The following is a 20599-nucleotide window of genomic DNA, read 5'->3' on the forward strand; positions in this document are numbered from 1 at the left end:
GAATTTAATCAAGTCTATGAAACTATTATTTATAGGAAACGCAGGGGAATGACTGAAAGGATCTCCTGAAGAGTTAGTCAAGTCCAAAATGTGAAACATGCTACAGGTCAAACAACCCAGTTCCTCAGTACAAATAGGACAGGGAAAAAAGATGGATGTGGAGTGCTATAGAGTAAAAGAGAAGCGAAACAACCACCAAATGTAACACCAGGGCCTGGTTTAGATGCTTATTCCAACAAACCAATTCTCACCTTTGAAGCAATCAGAAATGTCTGATTATGAATTGGGGAATAGATGAAAGAAATAAATGACTGCGGCTATAGTTAGTTGTGATAATGGCATGGTAATTTGTAAAAATGTACCTTTTTTTGGTCAGAAATGCCTAGGGAAATATGTAGAGACCAAATGACATGATACTTTAAATTAAAATATTCTTGGGGGGAAAAAAAGAAAAGAAAAACTAACGAGGGAGAGATGGGCACAATTTGCAGGACACTGATAATTATTGCAGTTGGGCAATGAACATAAGGGGATTCTTTATTGTTATTTCCATTTTGTATAACTTTGAAAATTTCCATAATAAAAAGCTGGAAGAAAAAAAATCAGCATTTTCTGACCCATTATGGCTACAAGGATGTGAGCCCTACAGTGAAAGGTGGGGAGAAGAGATGGATGTATCTGGGGGCTCTCTCCCTTTCTCTCTTTCAGAGTTAAAACTTGAGATGGAAACTAGAGCCATTATACAACACCAGATGTATCAGGAATAATTAGGACATAGAGAAAAAAGATTTAGATAAAAGAGGAAAAAGTGCTTAAGAGGAGCAATGTACCAGATAACCTAAAGACTTTAAACATCCAAAGATTTCTTGATTGGCAGAAAATCCCCACAGACTCTAAATCATTAACACATATTTTGGAAAGAAGCTAGGGAGACCCCAAATGAAAACTAAAAGCAAATATGACAAATTACATTTCCTACAGGAAAAAAAATAAACCAAAATTTTGTTTGCTTGTGTCTATACAATGGTGAACATTCAGAAAAATCTTTGAGGGAAACTTTTTAGTTTTACGTAATTTCTCATTGTCATAGAAACACCAATGTTGTTTTGGTTGTGACTAAAGTTCTAAACTGGCAAATGATAGCACATAAATGTTTAGCAAATGTCAACATCTAAATAAAGAACACTGATTGGGTACCTGTTATTTTTCCTTCAGATGCTTATTAGATTTGCAGAGAAGTGGCTTATGATTATATAAGAAAAAAATGCAGTTTCAGTCCCAAACTTAGAACTATGTAGACATGTAAACTTTTTTAAAAATTTTTTAATATTTATTTTTTTAGTTCTCGGCGGACACAACATCTTTGTTTTTGTATGTGGTGCTGAGGATCGAACCTGGGCCGCACGCATGCCAGGCGAGCGCGCTACCGCTTGAGCCACATCCCCAGCCCCTAGACATGTAAACTTAAGAATGTAGAACACTGTTATTGCTGCCCTGCTACCAGACAATTCCTCATGCCTGAATCATACGTAACTACCATGCTGGGCTACATACACCCTCTCAGCAAGCACAGGACAGAGGGGAAGGAATGAACCTCTTCTGGTAGTCAAGGCCACGCTGGGTAGCTTGGGTTCCACATCTTCCATTTGTAACCCTTTCATTGGCATAGAGAGTGCTGTGCAAGATTCTATCTTTTCCATGAAGGCTGTCCATAATGGGAAGACTGAAGGAATGTTTGATTTATACCCCATCCAAAACAGATATTAAATGATTTAGAAAATAAAATAACCATGTAACATAGAAGATAGTGAGATGATATACTAGTATGTGAAAAAAGCCAATTACAGAGCCCACATATGAATAAATCTGAATTCTAGAAGAATATATATTAAGAATACATGCTAAAATGGCTGTGGGTGTAGCTCAGTGGTGGAGGGCTTGCCTAGTACGTGTGAGGCTTTTATGTGATCTTCATGACCACATAAAAGCAAATAAGATAAATGTCCATCTACAACTAAAAAAAAATGAGAAAAAATACATGCTAAGATGTTGACCATGGCTATCTATGTATGGGTATTATGGACAATTCTCATTTTCTTTTTGGTGACTTTCTGTGCTTTCTCAGTTTTCTCTAATTATTATGTTTTATTTTGAAAACAGAGAACATGTTATTTTTAAGAAGAGATGTACATTTTTTAAATGCACGTTTTAAATCTGTTTTGGAGATAAGTCAGACATTCAGTCTTCTCTTCATGGATGACTTTCATGGAAAGACAGAAAACAAAATCACACACAGCACTGAGCATCCATGCAAATGAAAGGGTTCTGAATGGAAGGTGTGTGCTTCTAACAGGCATTTTTAAAGTGCCGATAAACTATACAGGAGGCTCTACCATATCCATTAAATGTATGTAAGGTCAGGCACCTATAAATAGATTAAGCCAATGAAGTGAATATAGAAAAGGCTTACTCTGAAGTTCTGCTGATCAGAGGGAAAAAAAAATTGAGATGTCCTAAATTTAATTACAAGAGCTGGGAGGATGGAGAGGAGGAGGACAGATGGGAGAGATGAACTGGCTAACAGCTAAGGGACCAAAACAACAAAGACAATTTTGCATTCTCAAATATAAGTTAAAACATTACCTTGAATCCCATCATGAGCCTCTAGGTGCCACTGCAACAATGGCTTTTCTTTTCCTTATGTCCTATCCTATCCCAAAGCCTTTCCTGCTTGCTGTCATCCACACCTCCCACCTCATCGAGAGCCAACAGAGGTTCAATGTAAGCAACTTGTGCTTTCTTTCCCCAAATTTTTATTATAAAAATGTTCTTAGAAAAATGTTCACTGGACTTAGAACTATCTGTTAGTCTTGTTCGAGGACCTGGTCCTGTGTCTGGTTAGCATCTGTACTAGCTCTGTAAGCACTTCTATTTCAGGGATCCCTCAATGGGAAGAGTTCTGGTGTAGCACTACTGTCTGTGGGCCCACATTCTGTCCCTAAGCTTTCTCATACCAACACCACTGGAGATGAACATTCTAAGTATTCTTGTTTAGCAAAGACACAGAGCTAATGTTCAAAGAGATTGGGTCAATCTCATGGACATCTCAAGATCTCTATGCACCAATTCCGAATTTCTCTGAGCTGATCACGAGTAGATTCATATAAACATTTTCACCAACATGGGGTTACTTATAAAAGGGCAGCACTGTGCAGTGGGCACACAGTAGCCCTGGGCCCCAGCAGCACTGCCTGCAGTACCATCTCAGTCATAGATGGCTCACATCCTGGGTGGTGGCACTTCTGTAGAACAAGGTCATGCTGGAACAATATAGCCTGCCAGAAGCAGGTTTGTAGTTAAGCCTGGCTGGAGGTAAGGCTGGCAGTGACCAAGACACAGATGTGCAAAAAAGGGGTGTCAGAGTCAGCCTTTCTCTAAGTATAAATTAGGCCCTCTCGAAGCTAAGAGGACTCCCAAAGTCAGGAAGGGACCATTTCACAACAGCATTACTTCTGTCACTTCTTTAAAGCTTATAGAAATGATATTCTACCCAAGTATATGATATATGCTTTCTTTTTTAAAAATTTTCTATCTAGTTCGGCATACCAAGTTAATGCCATAAATAGAATTTTTACTTATTTCTCTGGTTGGTTATTTACATACTTATTTAGATATTATTGTTAATATTACATGAATAGGTGTTTGTGTACATTATTTATTAATTATTTTGCAATCTAGTGCTCTTACAGAATTTTAGCAATCCTTGACATTTCTCCTGGGAAAGAGCACTGGCTAATGCCATAATTACAAGAATGTTTTCTGAGGGCAATGCTGCAGGTATCCTGTTTTTGGAATGGGTCATAAGGCTTGGGAACAACTCCAAATATAAATTCTGTTATTAACATAACAATGTTAAGTCTCTGTATGTTAATTACATAGACATGATATTTCACACCAAGCATATGATAATGCTTTCTAATGTTAAGAAATATTTCTTCTATTTCTGGGCCGGGGTTATAGCTCAATGGTAGATTGCTTGTTAGGTGCTGGGTTCTATCCTCAGCATCACATAAAGATAAAGGTATTGTATCCATCCATCTACAACTAAAAAAATATATTTTAAAAAAGAAATATTTATTTCTTCTATTTCTATTAATGTGTCTGGCATATAACTGATGAGCCACTCACAGAGTGTTTTCTAGCAGGAAAAATTGCATTTGTTGCTTTTTAAATGCAGACATGGATTTTTCCTAAGATTATCTGTAAATGCAGATAGTGTGTTTCCAAGATTATTAAATTAAAATTCATCATTTGGTATTCTAAGAGGAAAAGGAAGTTCTGATTAGGAGCTGAAACTGAAATCCAGAGGGGAATGTACAACAGTGAGGGATTCTAGAAAGAAAGACACAGAAACCACTTTGGTGGGCAGATTTATGAACCACCGTTGCTGCCAAGAATTCCGTCCCAATAGCAGTCATCAGAAAAGCTTTTCTTTTTCTCCCAAGAAGGTCAGCTGGAGTCCTCAGGGCTCCATCTGCTCAGTTTCCAGCAACCTGCAGATCTTCATTCATTAAACTGAATTGTCAAAAAAAATTCCCCCTCCTATCTAACGTTGTCTAGGACAGTATTCATTTGAAAAGTGAATGCTGGGGTTCAAGACCATTATCTTAGAAATGCTTTTATTCTGCAAGACAGACAGGACGTTAGTAATGGAAGGAAGGGCATCAGGAGGTATGACTCTGTGCCTGGACAACAAGTTGTATTGCTAGGCCTCTGCTGCCAACTATTCTGACCTCTGACCAGGGCTGGGCACATGGCTGAGCTACATGAAAGTAGGGTGGAAAGTAATGTTCGGACTTCGTGCTGATTCAGCAGGGAGGGAGGCCGGGGTAAGGGAGGACAGGTGGTCTATAAACAGCAGTTGGTTTTGAAGAGTCTATTTATAAGGTGGGGAGATTAGGGAAACAATTTGCCTGCTTGGAAAGCGTGTGGCAGATGCGCACGACGGGGGCCTCCTCTCCTGCAGGCCCCAGCCTCTTGACAAATGGTGCTTCTGACTCCAGTGACATTGACAATCCTTCACAGATGTAAGACAGAGGAAAAACAAGGGCCCAGGCACAACGCCTGAGAAAAGCTGCTTTTCTGCTGCTGGTAAAAAGCTTTGATAGAGATAACACAAAAATTACTAAAAACTGCAAGTGATGAGAGCTCTCTGGAAAGCATTTCAGAATTTTCCAGTTCCCCACAACAAACATTAACTGCTCTGCGTCAGGGTTGGCACCAGGAAACAGAGCAATGTTTTCACTGGGGTGTTAAGCTTGCTAGGTGAATTTCATCTGAGAAGATGAAGTCTTACCAGAGAATGAAAACTATCAACTGTTACTGAAGTGTGATGTCAGCGGGAGACCATTAGATCAGGGCAGCTTCTTACCTTGTGGTAGCTATCTTTTCTCCCTTTTTCCAGTCCCAAAATACAATACTGTGAAAATCGTCTAAACCAACCGACACCAGGCATTTTCCATCAGCTGTGTGAAAACAACACAAATGTCAAGTGGCTTGCTTCTTCCAGGACAAATCAAAACATTTTACATACTGTAAAGAGGAACAAAAAATTGACTTTAAATTCTTTAAGCTCAAATACATTCGAAATATCATATCGGAAGGGACCTTAGAGGATGAAATGCATGACCAGCAATAGTTGAACTTCCTAATGCATCATAACTGGTTATTGAAGTCCATTGCTGATTCCACTTTCAATCTGAGACACAGAGCTATGGCAGGGCTTCTCAGGTAAGTAACAAAAACACTTGTCTGTTTAGTGACTGACAGGTTTCCTGACATTCCCTGGAAGAGACATTTGGCTTTGTCACTCTTGGTCTATTTTCAACTCTAAAAAAAAATTGGCTTTGGTTTAATCCTCTAAAGCAAGAGCACTATAGAAACTAAATTTAGCTTCTAAGTTTCCTTTAAAAGATGATTTTACAATTAAAAAGTCTTAATTCCTTATTTCTCCTATTTCAAATGTAATACACTTATCACAGGACACTTGGAAAATATGGATAAAGAGAATGCTAATACCTTCCCATTTTCTAGGACCTACATTTGATACATATCTTACCACTCTTTTTCTATACATAAGTGTGCTTTGAAAAAAATAAAACCAGGATCATAGCGCACCCATCATCTAATCTTTTTTCATCTATTATGTCATGAACATTTTTCCTTATTAAGTATTTCAATATTATCAATGATTTACTAGAATTTGGACAGAGGCCATTTAAAAAAATTAAAACATAGTGAATGTATAATTAAATTTGAAGTAAAAACAATTTTCTTTTTCCTTTCAAGACAGAAGAAGAGGTACAATCAATAGCCATTTATTTGTTGCCTCCCTGCAAGGCTAGATTCAAAGGAAAAGCATCTCAAGGTTAACATTCCCCCCAACCCAGCTGTGCGGTTGCTAGGAGATGAGTGATCCAGCTCGCTTTGCATCAGTTTATCAGGGTCTTGTCTCGACATACCAGCCATTAGGGTTACAAACCAAATATGTGATAAACTGCTTCTCCTGAGTCTACTGGTCCACTCATTGTTAGTTTCAACAGCAGACCTGGGGTACATTCCAAATTAGGTTTGCCAGGCAAAATAAAGGAAGCTTTGTAAAATTGGAATCTCAGATACATAATGAATAGTTTCTTAGTATTAAGTATGTCCCATGCAGTATTTATATCGTATTGTATATTTACACTTATATTGCCTGGAACATGCTTATATTAAAAAACTATTTGTTGTCTGTTTGAAATTTAATTGTGCCTCCTGTATTTTTATTGGCTGAATCTGGCAACTCTATCTCAAGTGCCAACCAATGCCCACCTTTTGAGTGCCCCTATTTATGCCAGAGACCCTCCACTAACCAGATGGAATGGGGAGCTGCTCCTCCTTGTTTGGAGGAAGGAGGAGAATAAGGGAACAGAAGAAATTGCCTTAACCAGATCCTCCCCAAACTTCAACTAAGGACTAGGCAAGGATTTAAGGGCTAGGTCAACCCTTTCAAACTCCTAGGCAAGAGTATGAGATAAAGACATTAATACTTTCCTACAGGACTAAATAAATAGCTATCAGGTGATTATTGTAAACAACTGATCATAATAAGTGCTTATGCTTAAATGTTATCAGACTTTAAAATGGGTAAAAAACTCTTCATGCATATGGGACAAGAACTGGTAATGACATCCCATTCCCTACCAACACTATTACTTTTTCCTTATCTCTTGGTATGGCCTGGTTATGTTTCTGTTAGTGTGCCCCTGTGTTTGGTGATTTTATTTTTGTCATTTTCTCTCTCCCTTTTTAGACCATAAGTTGTTTTAAGGCTCATAGTAATTGTATCATGTTTCCTTCATAATTGTCATACTGAGCTGATTTTCAGTGACTTCTGACAGTGCTGGTGACACTAATGAGGACGATGACAAATACAGAATATGCCCGAAGGTGGTACAGAAATGTGCCACCTTATGTAGCTATAAAAACTTTGTTTTAATTATTATTCCTTCCAGAAACACTGCACAAATATTCAATGTCTTTTTTTAATATTCATTAATTCTATACTTTAGGCTATCTTTGTGTGCATGTGTGTGTGTGTGTGTGGGGGGGTGTTGCTAGGGATTGAACACAGGACCTTGTGCATGCTAGGCAGAAACTCTGCCACTGAGCTATGTCTCTAGCTCTCAGGCTGTCTTTTCAAAACCATGGAGCTATATTAATATGCCCTTCATGGGATACAAGCATTTGCATATTTAAAATGACAATTTTTAAATTAATTTTAGAAATTTATATATGAGAGCGGAATGCATTACAATTCTTATTATACATATAGAGCACAATTTTCATATCTCTGATTGTATACAAAGTATATTCACACCAAGTTTTTTAGGTTTTATTATGAAGAAGGCTAAACAGTAAGCTAATGTGGGAACAGCAGGGAGGAGATTTTTAGAATTTCTACAAGGCTCAATTAGTTTATCTTCACAATTATACCACCTTGACCCCCCACAAGAGTATCCTGATTATAGATAGCAACAGGAGAAACGGTACCATCCCAGAGGTACCTCAATAGCCACACCTCTTTTCAGAAATGGTAACTTGTTCTTGAATTCTGCAGGCGTAAACTATTTCTGCATGTCACAGAGTTTGGAATATGATTGTTTACCTTTTTATTTTCTTCTTGGTTTTCATTTCCCCTGCAGAGGCTTGACCTTAGCTTTGAATATCTATTGTTCCCTTTTTTAAAAATTTTTGGCCATATTTTTAGAGTCTAGGTAATGTCCTCTCAAATATTTCCAGTCACAGTGTGTATTAATTATGGATGGTTGTGACATAGTCCAGAAATAATTCTAAGGCACTTAATGTCAACAGTAAAGGGCAAATTAGAAAGAAATTTTTTATTCAGACAATTACAAGTTGGTTCTCCTATTCTGAGCTCATAAAAAATGCATAGGTTTCTATAACTGAACACAATGAAATCAGGTTAGTCTTAGATGTGCTCTTATGGAAATTAGTATTAGTTCATAAATGTTTTAATATATACACACACACACACACACACACACACACATACATATGATATTCAGGCTAGAAAGTATTTATGTGGCTGAATTTTAATATGGCCTTCTATTCATGGGGAAGCACTTTTGCTACCATTAGCACAAAAACAAAGATGGATTCCCCTTTCCTTAGAAAGTGATAATAAATCCAAGAGTTAAAAAAGCTGCTCCCTTAAGTGAGCTAGTTAATATACATTCACTCCTGTCCATGTAATCCAGAATTATGGATCATATTGCAAGGGATTTTTGGTTAAAATGTCTTTTGTTTGCTTTGGAAAAGTGGCCAAGAATAGACAAAATACTTTTGTGTAAATGTTTATTTGTTGTCTTGTTTTCACATCATTTGTCTGCTTTATATTTCCAGGACAGTTTATTTCTCTAACAAAAGGCAAAGTACTATTAGCAGGTCTCTGTGAGACCCCCAAAAGGAGATGACTCATAAAAGACAGGTGGCTGTAGGGCTACTGAGGCACATAGATGGGCTACCAGCCAGATAACCAATGAGCGTTCTGTGGGTGCCTCGTTTACGTGGTTAAACAGTGTCTTGTGATTTGGACTTAGCTACCCACTTTCTATCAGTTTCCACAAGGGAGGTAGAGTTGCCCCTGTTCCTACTTCAGATCAGTGTGTGATTCAGGGCTGTTCCAAAACAGGGGTCTCTTTTCACTGGGCAAGGGGACTGTTCCAGTGGTAGTTTCTGTGCATCCTGGTACTTCTCCACATTTAACCTTGAGGATGGAAAGGACAGCTGGAGACACCTGCTGGTGGGGATGTGAAGTGGAGAAATGAGTGAGCTCACCCAATGCTCTGGTGGAAGGCAGGGGGCAGGAGAAGTCCCAGAGACCAAGAATAGAGAATTCTCTGCATACCTCTTGCCAGCTGACAAACCTGGGTCTGGTGGATATCATACTGGACTGAGAGCCAGGAGACCTGGGTTCTATCTCTGGATCTGCCACTGTTGACTGTCAGACAGGGCATGCCACCAAACTCGCCATCTCCAGTCTTGGCTAAGAGATCTAAGTCTAAAGTTACATTGTTATAACATAAAATGCTATTAATAGAAAAATTAAACCAAAGAGACTGCGACTCTTTCAAGCCTTGCCATAGGAACTCAAGGATCCATCAACTATCAGTAATCATCTGTATGTAACCATTTGTGGCGATGAATCACACACAACAGACCTGGGTGGACGCTTTCCTGAATAGTCCTTCCTATTAGTTGCTTTCCAAAACCACCAACTAGATTCCTTTCTACTATTGATGTATGAACATCATTCTTAACCACTAAAGCAAAAACTTAATTCTCCATGATCAAAAATAATATATTTGCTGAATAAATGGGCCTTTCCCTAGTGATTGTTATCTGGAAAATAGACTTTCTTATTAAGGCTGAAAAGCTCCTCTTATAAAGAAATATTTCATATCTAAGAATTTCTTTTTTGCTCATGATACAAGCAGGGAGAGAATCAGCTTCTCTCTCTCTTCCTAGGGTATTTGGTTTCCTTACCCAGACAATCATTTGAAGGGTGGCCTTCTGAGGGAGGGATTTCTAAACTCAATCTCTTGCTCTTTATTCTCTAAAACTAATAGGCCCAGGAGAGGGGTGAGCTCCCTAAAATGTAGAGGCAAGCTACTGGGGTACCAGCTCATCACTACCAATTCATCTCATAATAAATGTCTTCGATCAAGACTCTGCTCATCCTTTTCTCTAAAGGTATTGGAACTCTGAGTTCTTTTGAGTCTTCTAAATATAAAACCCAGAACACTAATCAATTCTATAGAAGAAATAGTCTAATGATTATATTCTATTTATTTTATTCAAAATTTGCTACTCTATATGTGAACACACACATTTTCATGTAAAATCAGTGATGGATGCTATTTTGAGTTCAATTTATTCTTTTTACTTGATACATAAAAATATGCAAGAAATACAGTTTGCATACTTGACATTGTAAATCACAGTTCTTATTAAACACTGACAAATTGTTTGCTAGAAATACTGAGTCAATTTCCAATGTCACCAAAACATGGATATACTGGATTTTCATAATCCTGTTACCATTAGGTTTTTTTATTTACTTGTTTATTTATTTATTTATTGGGTACTGGAGATTGAACTCCGAGGCACTCAGACACTGAGCCACATCCCCAGCCCTATTTTGTATTTTATTTAGAGACAGGGTCTCACTGAGTTGCTTAGTATACCTCCCTGTTGCTGAGGCTGGCTTTTAACTCTTGATCCTCTTGCCTCAGCCTCCCAAGCTGCTAGGATTACAGGCATGTGCCACCGTGCCTGGCTGTTATTTGTTTTTGATTCTCGGGATTGAATTGAGGGGCACTTTGCCACTGAGCTACATCCCCAGTTCTTTTTATTTTTTGAGACAGGGTCTTGCTAATTTGCAGAGACTGGCCTCAAACATGCAATCCTCCTGCCTCAGCCTCCACAGTCACAGGGATTACAGGTGTGTGCCACGACCCAGTTTGTTAGTTTTATTTAATTTTGGTACTTTAGTGGGTACCTCACTACTCTTCTGAAGTATACTTACATATACATATGTAGCCAATAGAAAAATCAATTTTAGGAAGAAGGTAGTTCAGCCATTGAGGAATAAGATTTGGGCTGGGGTGTGGGGAAGCAGAGGGAATTCATTCATCTTTAGGATAGAGTCACATACAAACAAAAATTATAGTTTCTTTTTAGATTTTACTGCCTTATCAATGATACAAGGCACACCTACTTTAAAATTGCATGTCCATCAAAACTTTCAAAGGACTTTGTATTCACTGTTTATCAAGGGTGTCACCCCTGCATTAAGCTTGTAGGTAGGCATGGTTGGGCAGCTCTTTCTACCTCCACACTCCTAACTCCTTCTATCATATACCCACCAGTGTAGGCACAAACTATTGAGCCTTAATTTTACTAACTTAATAGCCAAAGAAGGTAGTGAATAACTCTTAACAATGACATAACAATTCAGATTTGTTGAGTAGTTTGCAGGACGTTAAGAATGTGCATGTTACCAAAACAAAATACCGCCTGTGTGGCACTGGTCAGGGAATGCAAATATTTGTCATTCAACATGATTTACAATGTGAAGTTCTAGAAGTAACAGTGAGAGGTAAGGCAAAGCTCATTAAGCAAGATCTCATTTGTTTATTCATTTACAGCATTTTTTGAATGGCTTCTATGTCTATAATACTGCAATGTGTGGTGGGAAAATACAGAGGGCTCTCCTGCCCCTGTTAGCTTACTGTGTGTGAGGGCAAAGGAGGGCAGTACTACAAGGACTCTGACAGGTGCTACCAAAGCAATGACAACAATGAACTACAGTTTACAGAAGGAGGACAGGTTATTTCTGCCTTGAAGGATGTAGGAGAAAACATTCAGTTGGTCTTAAATGATGGTGGGACTTGAATGGACATATGGGAAAGGCCTGATGGTTGAAGAGAGGTAGGGGAGGACTGGCGTGAATGGAGATTCTGCAGTGAAGTGAATGTGGAGGAGCAAGAATGGGTGAGTGAGTGAAAATGCTGCAGGAGAAGGTTGAGGCCAGATCAGGAAAAGCCAAGCACTTTCAGCCTGGGGAGTCGATGGCAGCAGCGGTAAATATGCTTCCAGAATGAGCAGGGATGGAATCCAAGCCTATGGCATTACTATGGGCAGACGAGAGGAGGCGAGGGCTGGCTCAAAGGGAACAGAGAGGGAGGGACCTACAGGGGAAAGAGGTTGTAGAGCCATGGGATTTAGAGATAGACCTACCATGCACACATTGAATAACAGCATCACTTCCAAATGTAAACACCTGGATGGTATTTAGAAAATTCAGTTTTACATAGATGGTTTAGGATTTCTTTCCTACTAATCCCTATAATTGAAATGATTAAAAATGTGTATGTACTAACATATTTCATGATAGATCCTCAATCTTGAATTCTAGTGTAAAAAACACTTACATTGCATATTGGCATCATCTCTCTTTTTTCTCTTTGGGGACACAAGAAGCAAGTTAATTGTTTTTCTGTCTTTTTCCTTTTGCAAACTTATTTTTTTTTAATGACTGTAAAAGGGCTTTTATAAATTCCCACTTGAATAAAAGAAATTGCATTCGTCAATTAGTATTTTTATAAATACTGTGTTCAAATTTTAAATCGAGGAGAGAAAAGCTTTAGTTCTCATTTTTCAACATGAAATTTATTTCTAAAATACTAATACTATAAAGTGCTCCTCTGCAAAGGATTTGCAGCCTCCCTTATGGTTCTTTATATTTCAAGGCAGAAACAACATGCTCCCACTTATCTGGAGATGAAATTGATGTTCTGAGTCACTGCCAGACATTTGCAACTAAGACTTCCAATGGCAACAGCTGCTCTGGATTTCAAATTGCTCAAGTAAACACAGAACTCAGTGTGAGCTCTGGGTAATGACTTGGGAGAGGAAATTCGGAAGACAAGGAAAGGATGTGTAATCTAAAGGCCACATTTTTGGGTGAGGTATTCACAATATGACTCCCAGCCTCAGATTGTGTAGTTGACACACGGAGAGCATACCTCATTACAGATAGAACTCAACCAAGTACTTGAAAATAAAATTAAATGTAGGCTCATCTGTCAATGGCTCTAATGAAAAACTGGTGCTCACCTGAAAAATCGAGCGCACACACTCCTCTCTGATGTTGTCCTTTCAATAGTGACAAACATTTTAGAGTCTGTGTGTCCCACACATGAATAGCAGCATCTCTTCCAACCTTAAACAACAGGATGAGTGTTATAAACAATTTATGAAATACAATTTGGTTCCTTAGAGTCAAGTACTGCTTAGAAAAGAAATGCATGTTATTTAAAAAGTGGGAAGATTTTGGAAATAATTTGATCCACTTTATTATTTTCCAGATGAGGAAATTGAAGCCTGAAGCATCTAAGGCTTGTCTTGGCACCAAGTTGGATTCCAACAAAGCCCGTCCTGGTGTGTGGCTCCAAGTTAAGGGACTTTCAGGACCCCACTTCAAATGTCCAGTTGTACTTCCCCATCTTTTTGAACTCAGAGGCACTCTATAACTGAGCTATATCCCTAACCCTTTTTATTTTGAGGTGGGTTCTTGCTAAGTTTCTGAGGCTAGCCTTGAACCTGTGATCCTCCTGCCTCAGCCTCCTAGATACTGGAATTACAGGCATGCACCATTGCATCCAGCCACTCAAGCTTTCTGTCAGTTACTTCTACTTTTCCCTCTCCTGCCTTCTCAATGTCACAAGTAAGGAGTCCACTTCTCAGGCAAGAAATTCACCTGGGTGCTGTCAGGTCACTATAAAGAGTTCCTCTACCAAGCTGGGGTTGTGGCTCAGTCCTCATCAGCACATGGAAATAAATAAAATAAAGGTATTGTGTCCATCTACGACTAAAAATATTTAAAAAAAAAAAAGAATTTCTTTACCCATTCTCAATGATTTCACCCACCTCTAGAAGGCTGGCCCTGACCCTTACTGAGAAATAAGTTTCATAGCTTGACTCTGTGTCATTGAGATAGATTGTCCTTGCAAGGTTATAAGCTTTTATCATGTGAGGTTCAACAACAGAGCAAATTATAATAGCAAAGTAGTTTTTCTCACTTACAGTACAGGGGGGGTGGGGGTGGGGAGACACATGACTGTTGAATCTGATGACTCCAAAAGAGAAAACTCGAGGTTAAGCCATAGACATAACTGAGTAGAACTCAGGCAACTCCTACACTGGTCTATGGAGGTCCAGCCCCCCTCCCCCAGCAATGGCTGCTGGCTTCCTCTTTGCCTCTCACCAGTTGCAATACTGAGTGTCCTACCTCCTTGCAGGTGAGTGCCAAGAACCAATCTCTGATTTTTACTTTCAAAGATAAGTTATTAAATACCCCTGAGATAAGCTTCATCCATTTGTGAGACAGACAAGAAAATAAGTGCCGGTGAGAAGGCAAAGTAATGCTCAATCAGTTGTAAGATTTACTAACTCACAGCAGAGCTTCTCTAATTTGCGGCTGGAGGGGCAGCAAATCAGCATGGAGACAAGTGGTTCATACCTCCGGGAGATTATAATCTCTTTATAAAAAAAATACTAAAGCTATGGATGTTTCTCTCTCAAAAATGGACATTTCTGGGATTTGACTCCCTTCATGCTCTCAATCTCAGGCTTGGATCTCATGCACCCCAGATATGAAACCACATCTGAAACAATCCTACATTCACTGATTCCTTAGCTTCCTGCCTCTTGTTTACTTCTACCAAGTATTTTTTTTTCTTCTTTGCATTTCTAAGACGTAAACTGGATTCATGTTCACATGAATGCCCTCTCTCTTGGGTGAGGCCCTCAGTCTTGGAGGAGAGATACATACCTGTCCAGTGGCCACGTAGTCCTTCACCGGATGGATGGTCAGGCTCAGAATATCATCATCATGCCCCAGGTACAGCCTCTGGGAATGCTGTTGCCTGTTGTACACGACTGCAACTGCGGCAATGTGGTAGACCACCTCCCCAGCTTGTGTGTAGAACAGATTGTTTCTACAGTCGTAGCCTCTGTAACTGAAGCACAAGTCCAAGACATGACAGGGTTGAATGAACAGAAACTGAACATTGTAGGAGTTATCAGAGGCAAACCAAACACATGGATGCAAGTGGAACCCCACGTGTCTCCACAGGCTAGAAATGTCAAATGGGGTACAAGGACCCCTAAAGGCCTGGGATGACTTTCTAGGAGGCACATGGGCACTGATCATTTTGACAGAGCCGTTTCAGGATCCTCAGCTACTGTGTATGCTCTTTCTTAAAACTGATCTTAGAACAGGCCTGTGGTTATTAGGCACAGGCCTTCCCTCCCCATCTCTCCTCCCACGATGTCCTCCCTCTCACTTCAAGAAGCCATTTCTCTCCTCCATGTGGAATCACAGCATGGTGTATTACTCTGGGACACAGAACCTTCCGGGATACCAAAACAGACAATTCAAAATAATTAAGGGAAAACTCTTTAATTATTGCCAAGAGACCCTTTTGTACAAGTGATTTCCAATGTTTTTGCTTCATAACAAAACTGATCAGAGACTTAACTGAATTGTTAGCTGATGGGTCACTATTTCTTGTGATATATCAAAATCAAAATGTGATTTTGGAGCCGGGCATGGTGGTACACACCTGTAATCCCAGCAGCTTGGGAGGCTGAGGGAGGAAGATCCCAAGTTCAAAGACAGTTTCAGCAAAAGTGAGGTGCTAAGCAACTCAGTGAGACCCTGTCTCTAAATAAAATACAAAATAGGGCGGGGGGTGTGGCTCAGTGGTTGAGTGCCCCTGAGTTCCCTGAGTTCAAACCCTGGTACCAAAAAAAAAAAAAAATGATTTGGGGGGTCTATAATTCAAAAATAGTTTATAAAGAACTGAACAACATTGCCATGATAAAAATCACTTCCATTCTCACTTACTTAAAAAAAAATTTTTTTAAGTTACACATGGACATGTTACCTTTATTTATATATTTTTATGTGGTGCTGAGGCTCAAATCCAGTGCCTCACATGTGCTAGGCAAGTGCTCTACCATTGAGCTACAACCCTAGCTCCCATTCTCATTTATTTATGAGAATAAACTCAGTGTTTACATCTATAAAAAGAAAAAACATGCCACATTCTAGCAATGAGTAATCTACATGCACAGATAACTGAATAGAAAACAATTCATCTCTTTGAAATAAATCTAATAAAGTTTTTGGTGCTTAACAATTATCATAGTTTATAATATTTTTATATTGATTTGGTCATTTTTACTAATAATTATAACAATTCAATCTAAAAAAGTAACAGAACTGCATTGTCTAATAGAAATACAATGCAAGCCACATAGTCAAGTTTTCTAGTTGCCATATTAAAAATAATAAAAATATCCAGGTGTGGTGGCACATGTCTGCAATCCTTGAAACTCAGAAGGCTGAAGTAGGAGGATCACAAGTTTGAGGCCAGCCTCAGCAATTTAGTGAGACCCTGTCTCAAAATTAAAAAAAAAAAAAAAGAAAGAAAGAAAAGAAATAAAAAGGGCTGGGATTATAGTTCAGTGGTAAAGTACCCTTGGGTTCAATCCCTAGTATTATACACACAAAATTTTTAAAAATGAAATTTATTTTAAGATATATTTTTAACCTAACACATTTCCATTTAAAATATGATATAAAAATATTTTAATGAGATATTCTATCTTCTTTTTTTCATCCTAAGCCTTTAAAATAGGTGTCTTACCCACACAGCATATCTCATTTCGGACTAACTATATTTGAAGTGCTTGCTAGCCATGTGGGGCAGTGGATACGTATTTCACAGAGTTATGGTCACAAGAAATGAAATTTTAGTTGAATGTGTAGACTTTTTTCTCCTGGTACAGTTAAAAAGACTCAAGCAAAAAAAAAAAATGTTAAGGTAAAATTTTATGAAAGGGTTAGAATGGAGAGAGGAGTATAAGTAGAAATATAAATGATATATAAAGTATTCTGTGGTAGAAGCATTGTTCATTCCCCGTTATCAATTTTAAAAGTCCATGAAGTATTTTGGCATTTAAGTTCCTCTGGGTTCACTCAGATGACTGGTGTGAATGTTTATATAATATTTTTCTCCACCATTTAAACTTACATTGAAAACTTTCAGGGGTAGACTTCAAATGGACAAAGTCATAAACAATTTTACAAAATTTAAAATCATTTTAGGCATATGTGAGAACAATATTTGAGAATTTACTGTCCTAAACTAACGCCAGCCAAACAGAACAGGGGATTGGGGGAGAGAGGAAACAGGGATGGCCGTGACCAGCTGCCACAGATCTATGGGAAGAACACTAAGCCTAGTGACCACCACTGTGTGATGGCCCCGGCGCACTGAGGAAACTGGAAAGGGTCACAGCTAAAACGTTAGCCCCAGGTCTGTGAGCAAACTGGGTACAAGGCACCAGAAAGAGGGACCTCTTTATCTTGGAGGTAAGGCTGATGACAGGCTCGGCAGAGATAACGAAGGAGCACAGGTGCCCAGGGCAGGCCACCCACCCGTGTATGAACTGGAGCTTCAAGCTATCCTCAGGAGCCTTCTCCCGTTTGAGGAAGGGCACTGCATGGTTTTTCTCTTTACTTTGTTGCTTTAGCTGAGGTAGATCTTCTTTGTAAACCTGAAAAGTACAACAGAGTCATTCCTCTAAGATGCCTTTTCCAGGTTTCAAAACATCAACATCTTGACATTGTTGCATGGATTGAAGCTTCAATAAATGGTTTTGAAAACATAAGACGTAGTATTGAATACTATTTCCTCTTAATGAGCAAAATAACATGAAATATTTTCCAAATGACTGGAATTTTAAGTAATGTCTTCCCCTCTTATTTGTTATTATTTTTCTTAGGTATATTATATCCAGAAAAAATATACTAAGTTGATATATTAGTAAACAAAATAAATTTTCAATAAAATATATTTTTACTTCTTCTGAAGTAAGAAGTCTCTTGATTCTGACATTTGCAAAATGGGTCATTTTTGAGTCATTTTTTCCCCTCGGATTGCCCTCTGGAATTCTCTTCCTTTCATGGCCTCACACATCCTGACAGACCAGATCCTTAGATCATGATGTTTTACCAGGTCAATTATTTACTTCCTAGCACTAAATCCTAGGGTATTTCTGCTGCTTATTTGATCAAGTCTTGTAGCTTCTATGGGCCTCGATTTCCCATCTGTAGAACAGAATGAAAGTCCCTGCTCAGGAATAACTCAGGAATGCCGAGAGCATAAAACCAAATAATAGGTAAAAGCACTGACAGATAAGATGTCAGGGAGAATCCATAAGTCCTGGGCATGCATTTCAATACCATCATATCTTTTCGTTTTTTACTACCATCATTTCATTAAATAAAAACTGTCCATCTAAGCAAAATGGCTTCGCCCCCTAAATCTAACATTCACTTTGCTTAAATTTCATTACCCCTTGATGTCAGGGTATGTTGTTTAGTGTTTGCCTGATAGTCCCACGTTAATCATTTCCCTTCAAATCCATCTCTTCAGTGGTGGTACTGCATAATGCATCCATCAATACGTAGTCCAGCTGATTTAATCACGAACTTGACTGGAACCATAAGTTGGACCGCCTTTGAACTAATCCAATTTTTCAAACACGAAATCAGTGAGTGATGATTATAGGCAGGAAAAAGTGTAATCATTTGAAAAGCAGTAAATCCAGTGCTGATATAGAGGCAAACCAAGTAGTGCACAGAATATATGCTTTGGAGAGAAACCTAGATCAGGATTCCTTTTCCCCACCTTTCCACATTTTTTATTGGTGCATTATAGTTGTACATAATGATGTGATTTGTTATTACATATTCATTCATGCACACAAAGTAACAATAGAATTTGGCTAATACCACCTCCCAGCACTCTTATGCTAAGAGGACGGTGATGTGGAAGTGGGCAGATCCCCTAACCTCTCAGGTGCACAGTAGCTGCCACCTGCCTATCTGGACAACACTGAAATCTGACATCTTATTCAGTTCACATTCATGTATAGAATCTGCTTAACATACCTTTAAAAATGACAGAGAAGAAAACAAACCCTATGGACATCACCATGACAAGGTGGTGAGTGTCCAGATTCCTCTGAAAGACTGTTTTCTTTAAAAATCACTCTTTAGTGCTAAACAGTGATGAAATGTCAACTTCCAAGAAAACTGCAGGCAACTGACCAACTTCTCTATGAGATATGATCTGACTGGAGAAAGAATGCATGTTGTAATTTTGCTTTTACTTTAATTAAATGGACAATGGTTGCCATAAGTTAGGGGACCAATGAGGATAATAGCCATGTGCAAACTATCTTACAGGTACTCATCCTGAAAATATAAGCTTTCACAATTTACTAAGAAAATGAAAAACTTGTAGCTTAACAAGTTGCTGACTTTAATAAAGATTATCTTCTGCTTAACATGCCACCAAGTGCTGATATTTCTTTGTTCTGAAAAAAAACAGTTATAAGTTTTAGCTGGGTGCAGTGGCACACAACTGTAATCCCAGTGGCTCAGGAGGGGAGGGTCATAAGTTCAAAGCCAGCCTCAGCAACAACTAGGCACTAAGCAACTCAGTGAGACCCTGTCTCTTAATACCAAAAAAAGGGGGGGGGGGCGGAGGGCTAGAGATATGGCTCAGTGGTTGAGTGCCCCTGAGTTCCATCCCTAATAGCCACCCCCCAAATATATATATGCATATATATTTATAAATTTATAAGTTTTAGATGGAAGACACTGGGCAAAAAGCCCAACTATTATGGGCTCAGTTTTGGAACTTTGCAACTACCTTCCACTTAACGTTTTTAATGATCTAAAAAGGCAAATGGTTTATTTTAAGATTGCATTTAAAGGCAAGAAGTAGTCAATTTTTCTTATTTTTGGCATTATTCTCTTCTACGTAAGTCCCGGCCATTTTCAGCAATGTCCAGATCTAAGGAGATCCAGGCTCCAGGTTACACATTTTTTTATTGCTCCTTCATACTGACCTGGCGATCATAATTGATTTGAGTTTCTTGCTCAATATCAGAGTCCAGCTCGGGCACATCAGATAAATCTGAATCAGATTCTTCGCTGTAGGAGTCGGTGCCACCTTCTGCAGAAATAATCCACAAACAAGCAAAAATCTTGAGACTTTAAATAGCTAAAAATGTTATTGGAAATATTTTCTTTCTTCTATCCTAGTTAATAAATATTTGCACTGTAGTTTTAATTTAATACAGATTCCTGAAAACACCACCTCCTACTTTCATCATTTGGCTAACTTTGGCCTGCCCTTCACTTCTTCTGGGAAAACAGTCTCCCAAGCAGACAGAACATGTTTCCTTTTATTAGACAGTAGGATCCCTGGATTTTAAAAATGTAAAAGCAGCAAGTTTTACCAGAGTTTTTACTTTGGTAAAAAGGAAAAGCTGGAGCAAAAGGAAATCCAGCTGCTGACTTTAATAAAGATCCTCTTCTGCTTAGTAT

General features: G+C 38.6%; 1 protein-coding gene across 1 annotated transcript in view; it reads right to left on the minus strand.

The window, feature by feature from the left end:
* Positions 1 to 20599, minus strand: part of EML6 (EMAP like 6) — a 260325-nt gene that overhangs the window by 83400 nt on the left and 156326 nt on the right. Inside the window, exons 13-17 of the mRNA XM_081264735.1 lie at positions 20119 to 20225; positions 17636 to 17754; positions 14960 to 15146; positions 13243 to 13348; positions 5432 to 5525 (exon numbers count right to left, since the gene is read on the minus strand). Coding sequence (XP_081120861.1) covers positions 5432 to 5525; positions 13243 to 13348; positions 14960 to 15146; positions 17636 to 17754; positions 20119 to 20225 — 613 coding nt within the window. The remainder of the gene's footprint in view (positions 1 to 5431; positions 5526 to 13242; positions 13349 to 14959; positions 15147 to 17635; positions 17755 to 20118; positions 20226 to 20599) is intronic.

Source organism: Spermophilus citellus, assembly GCF_964194105.1.
Source record: "Spermophilus citellus genome assembly, chromosome: 13".
Taxonomy (NCBI): Eukaryota; Metazoa; Chordata; class Mammalia; order Rodentia; family Sciuridae; genus Spermophilus; species Spermophilus citellus.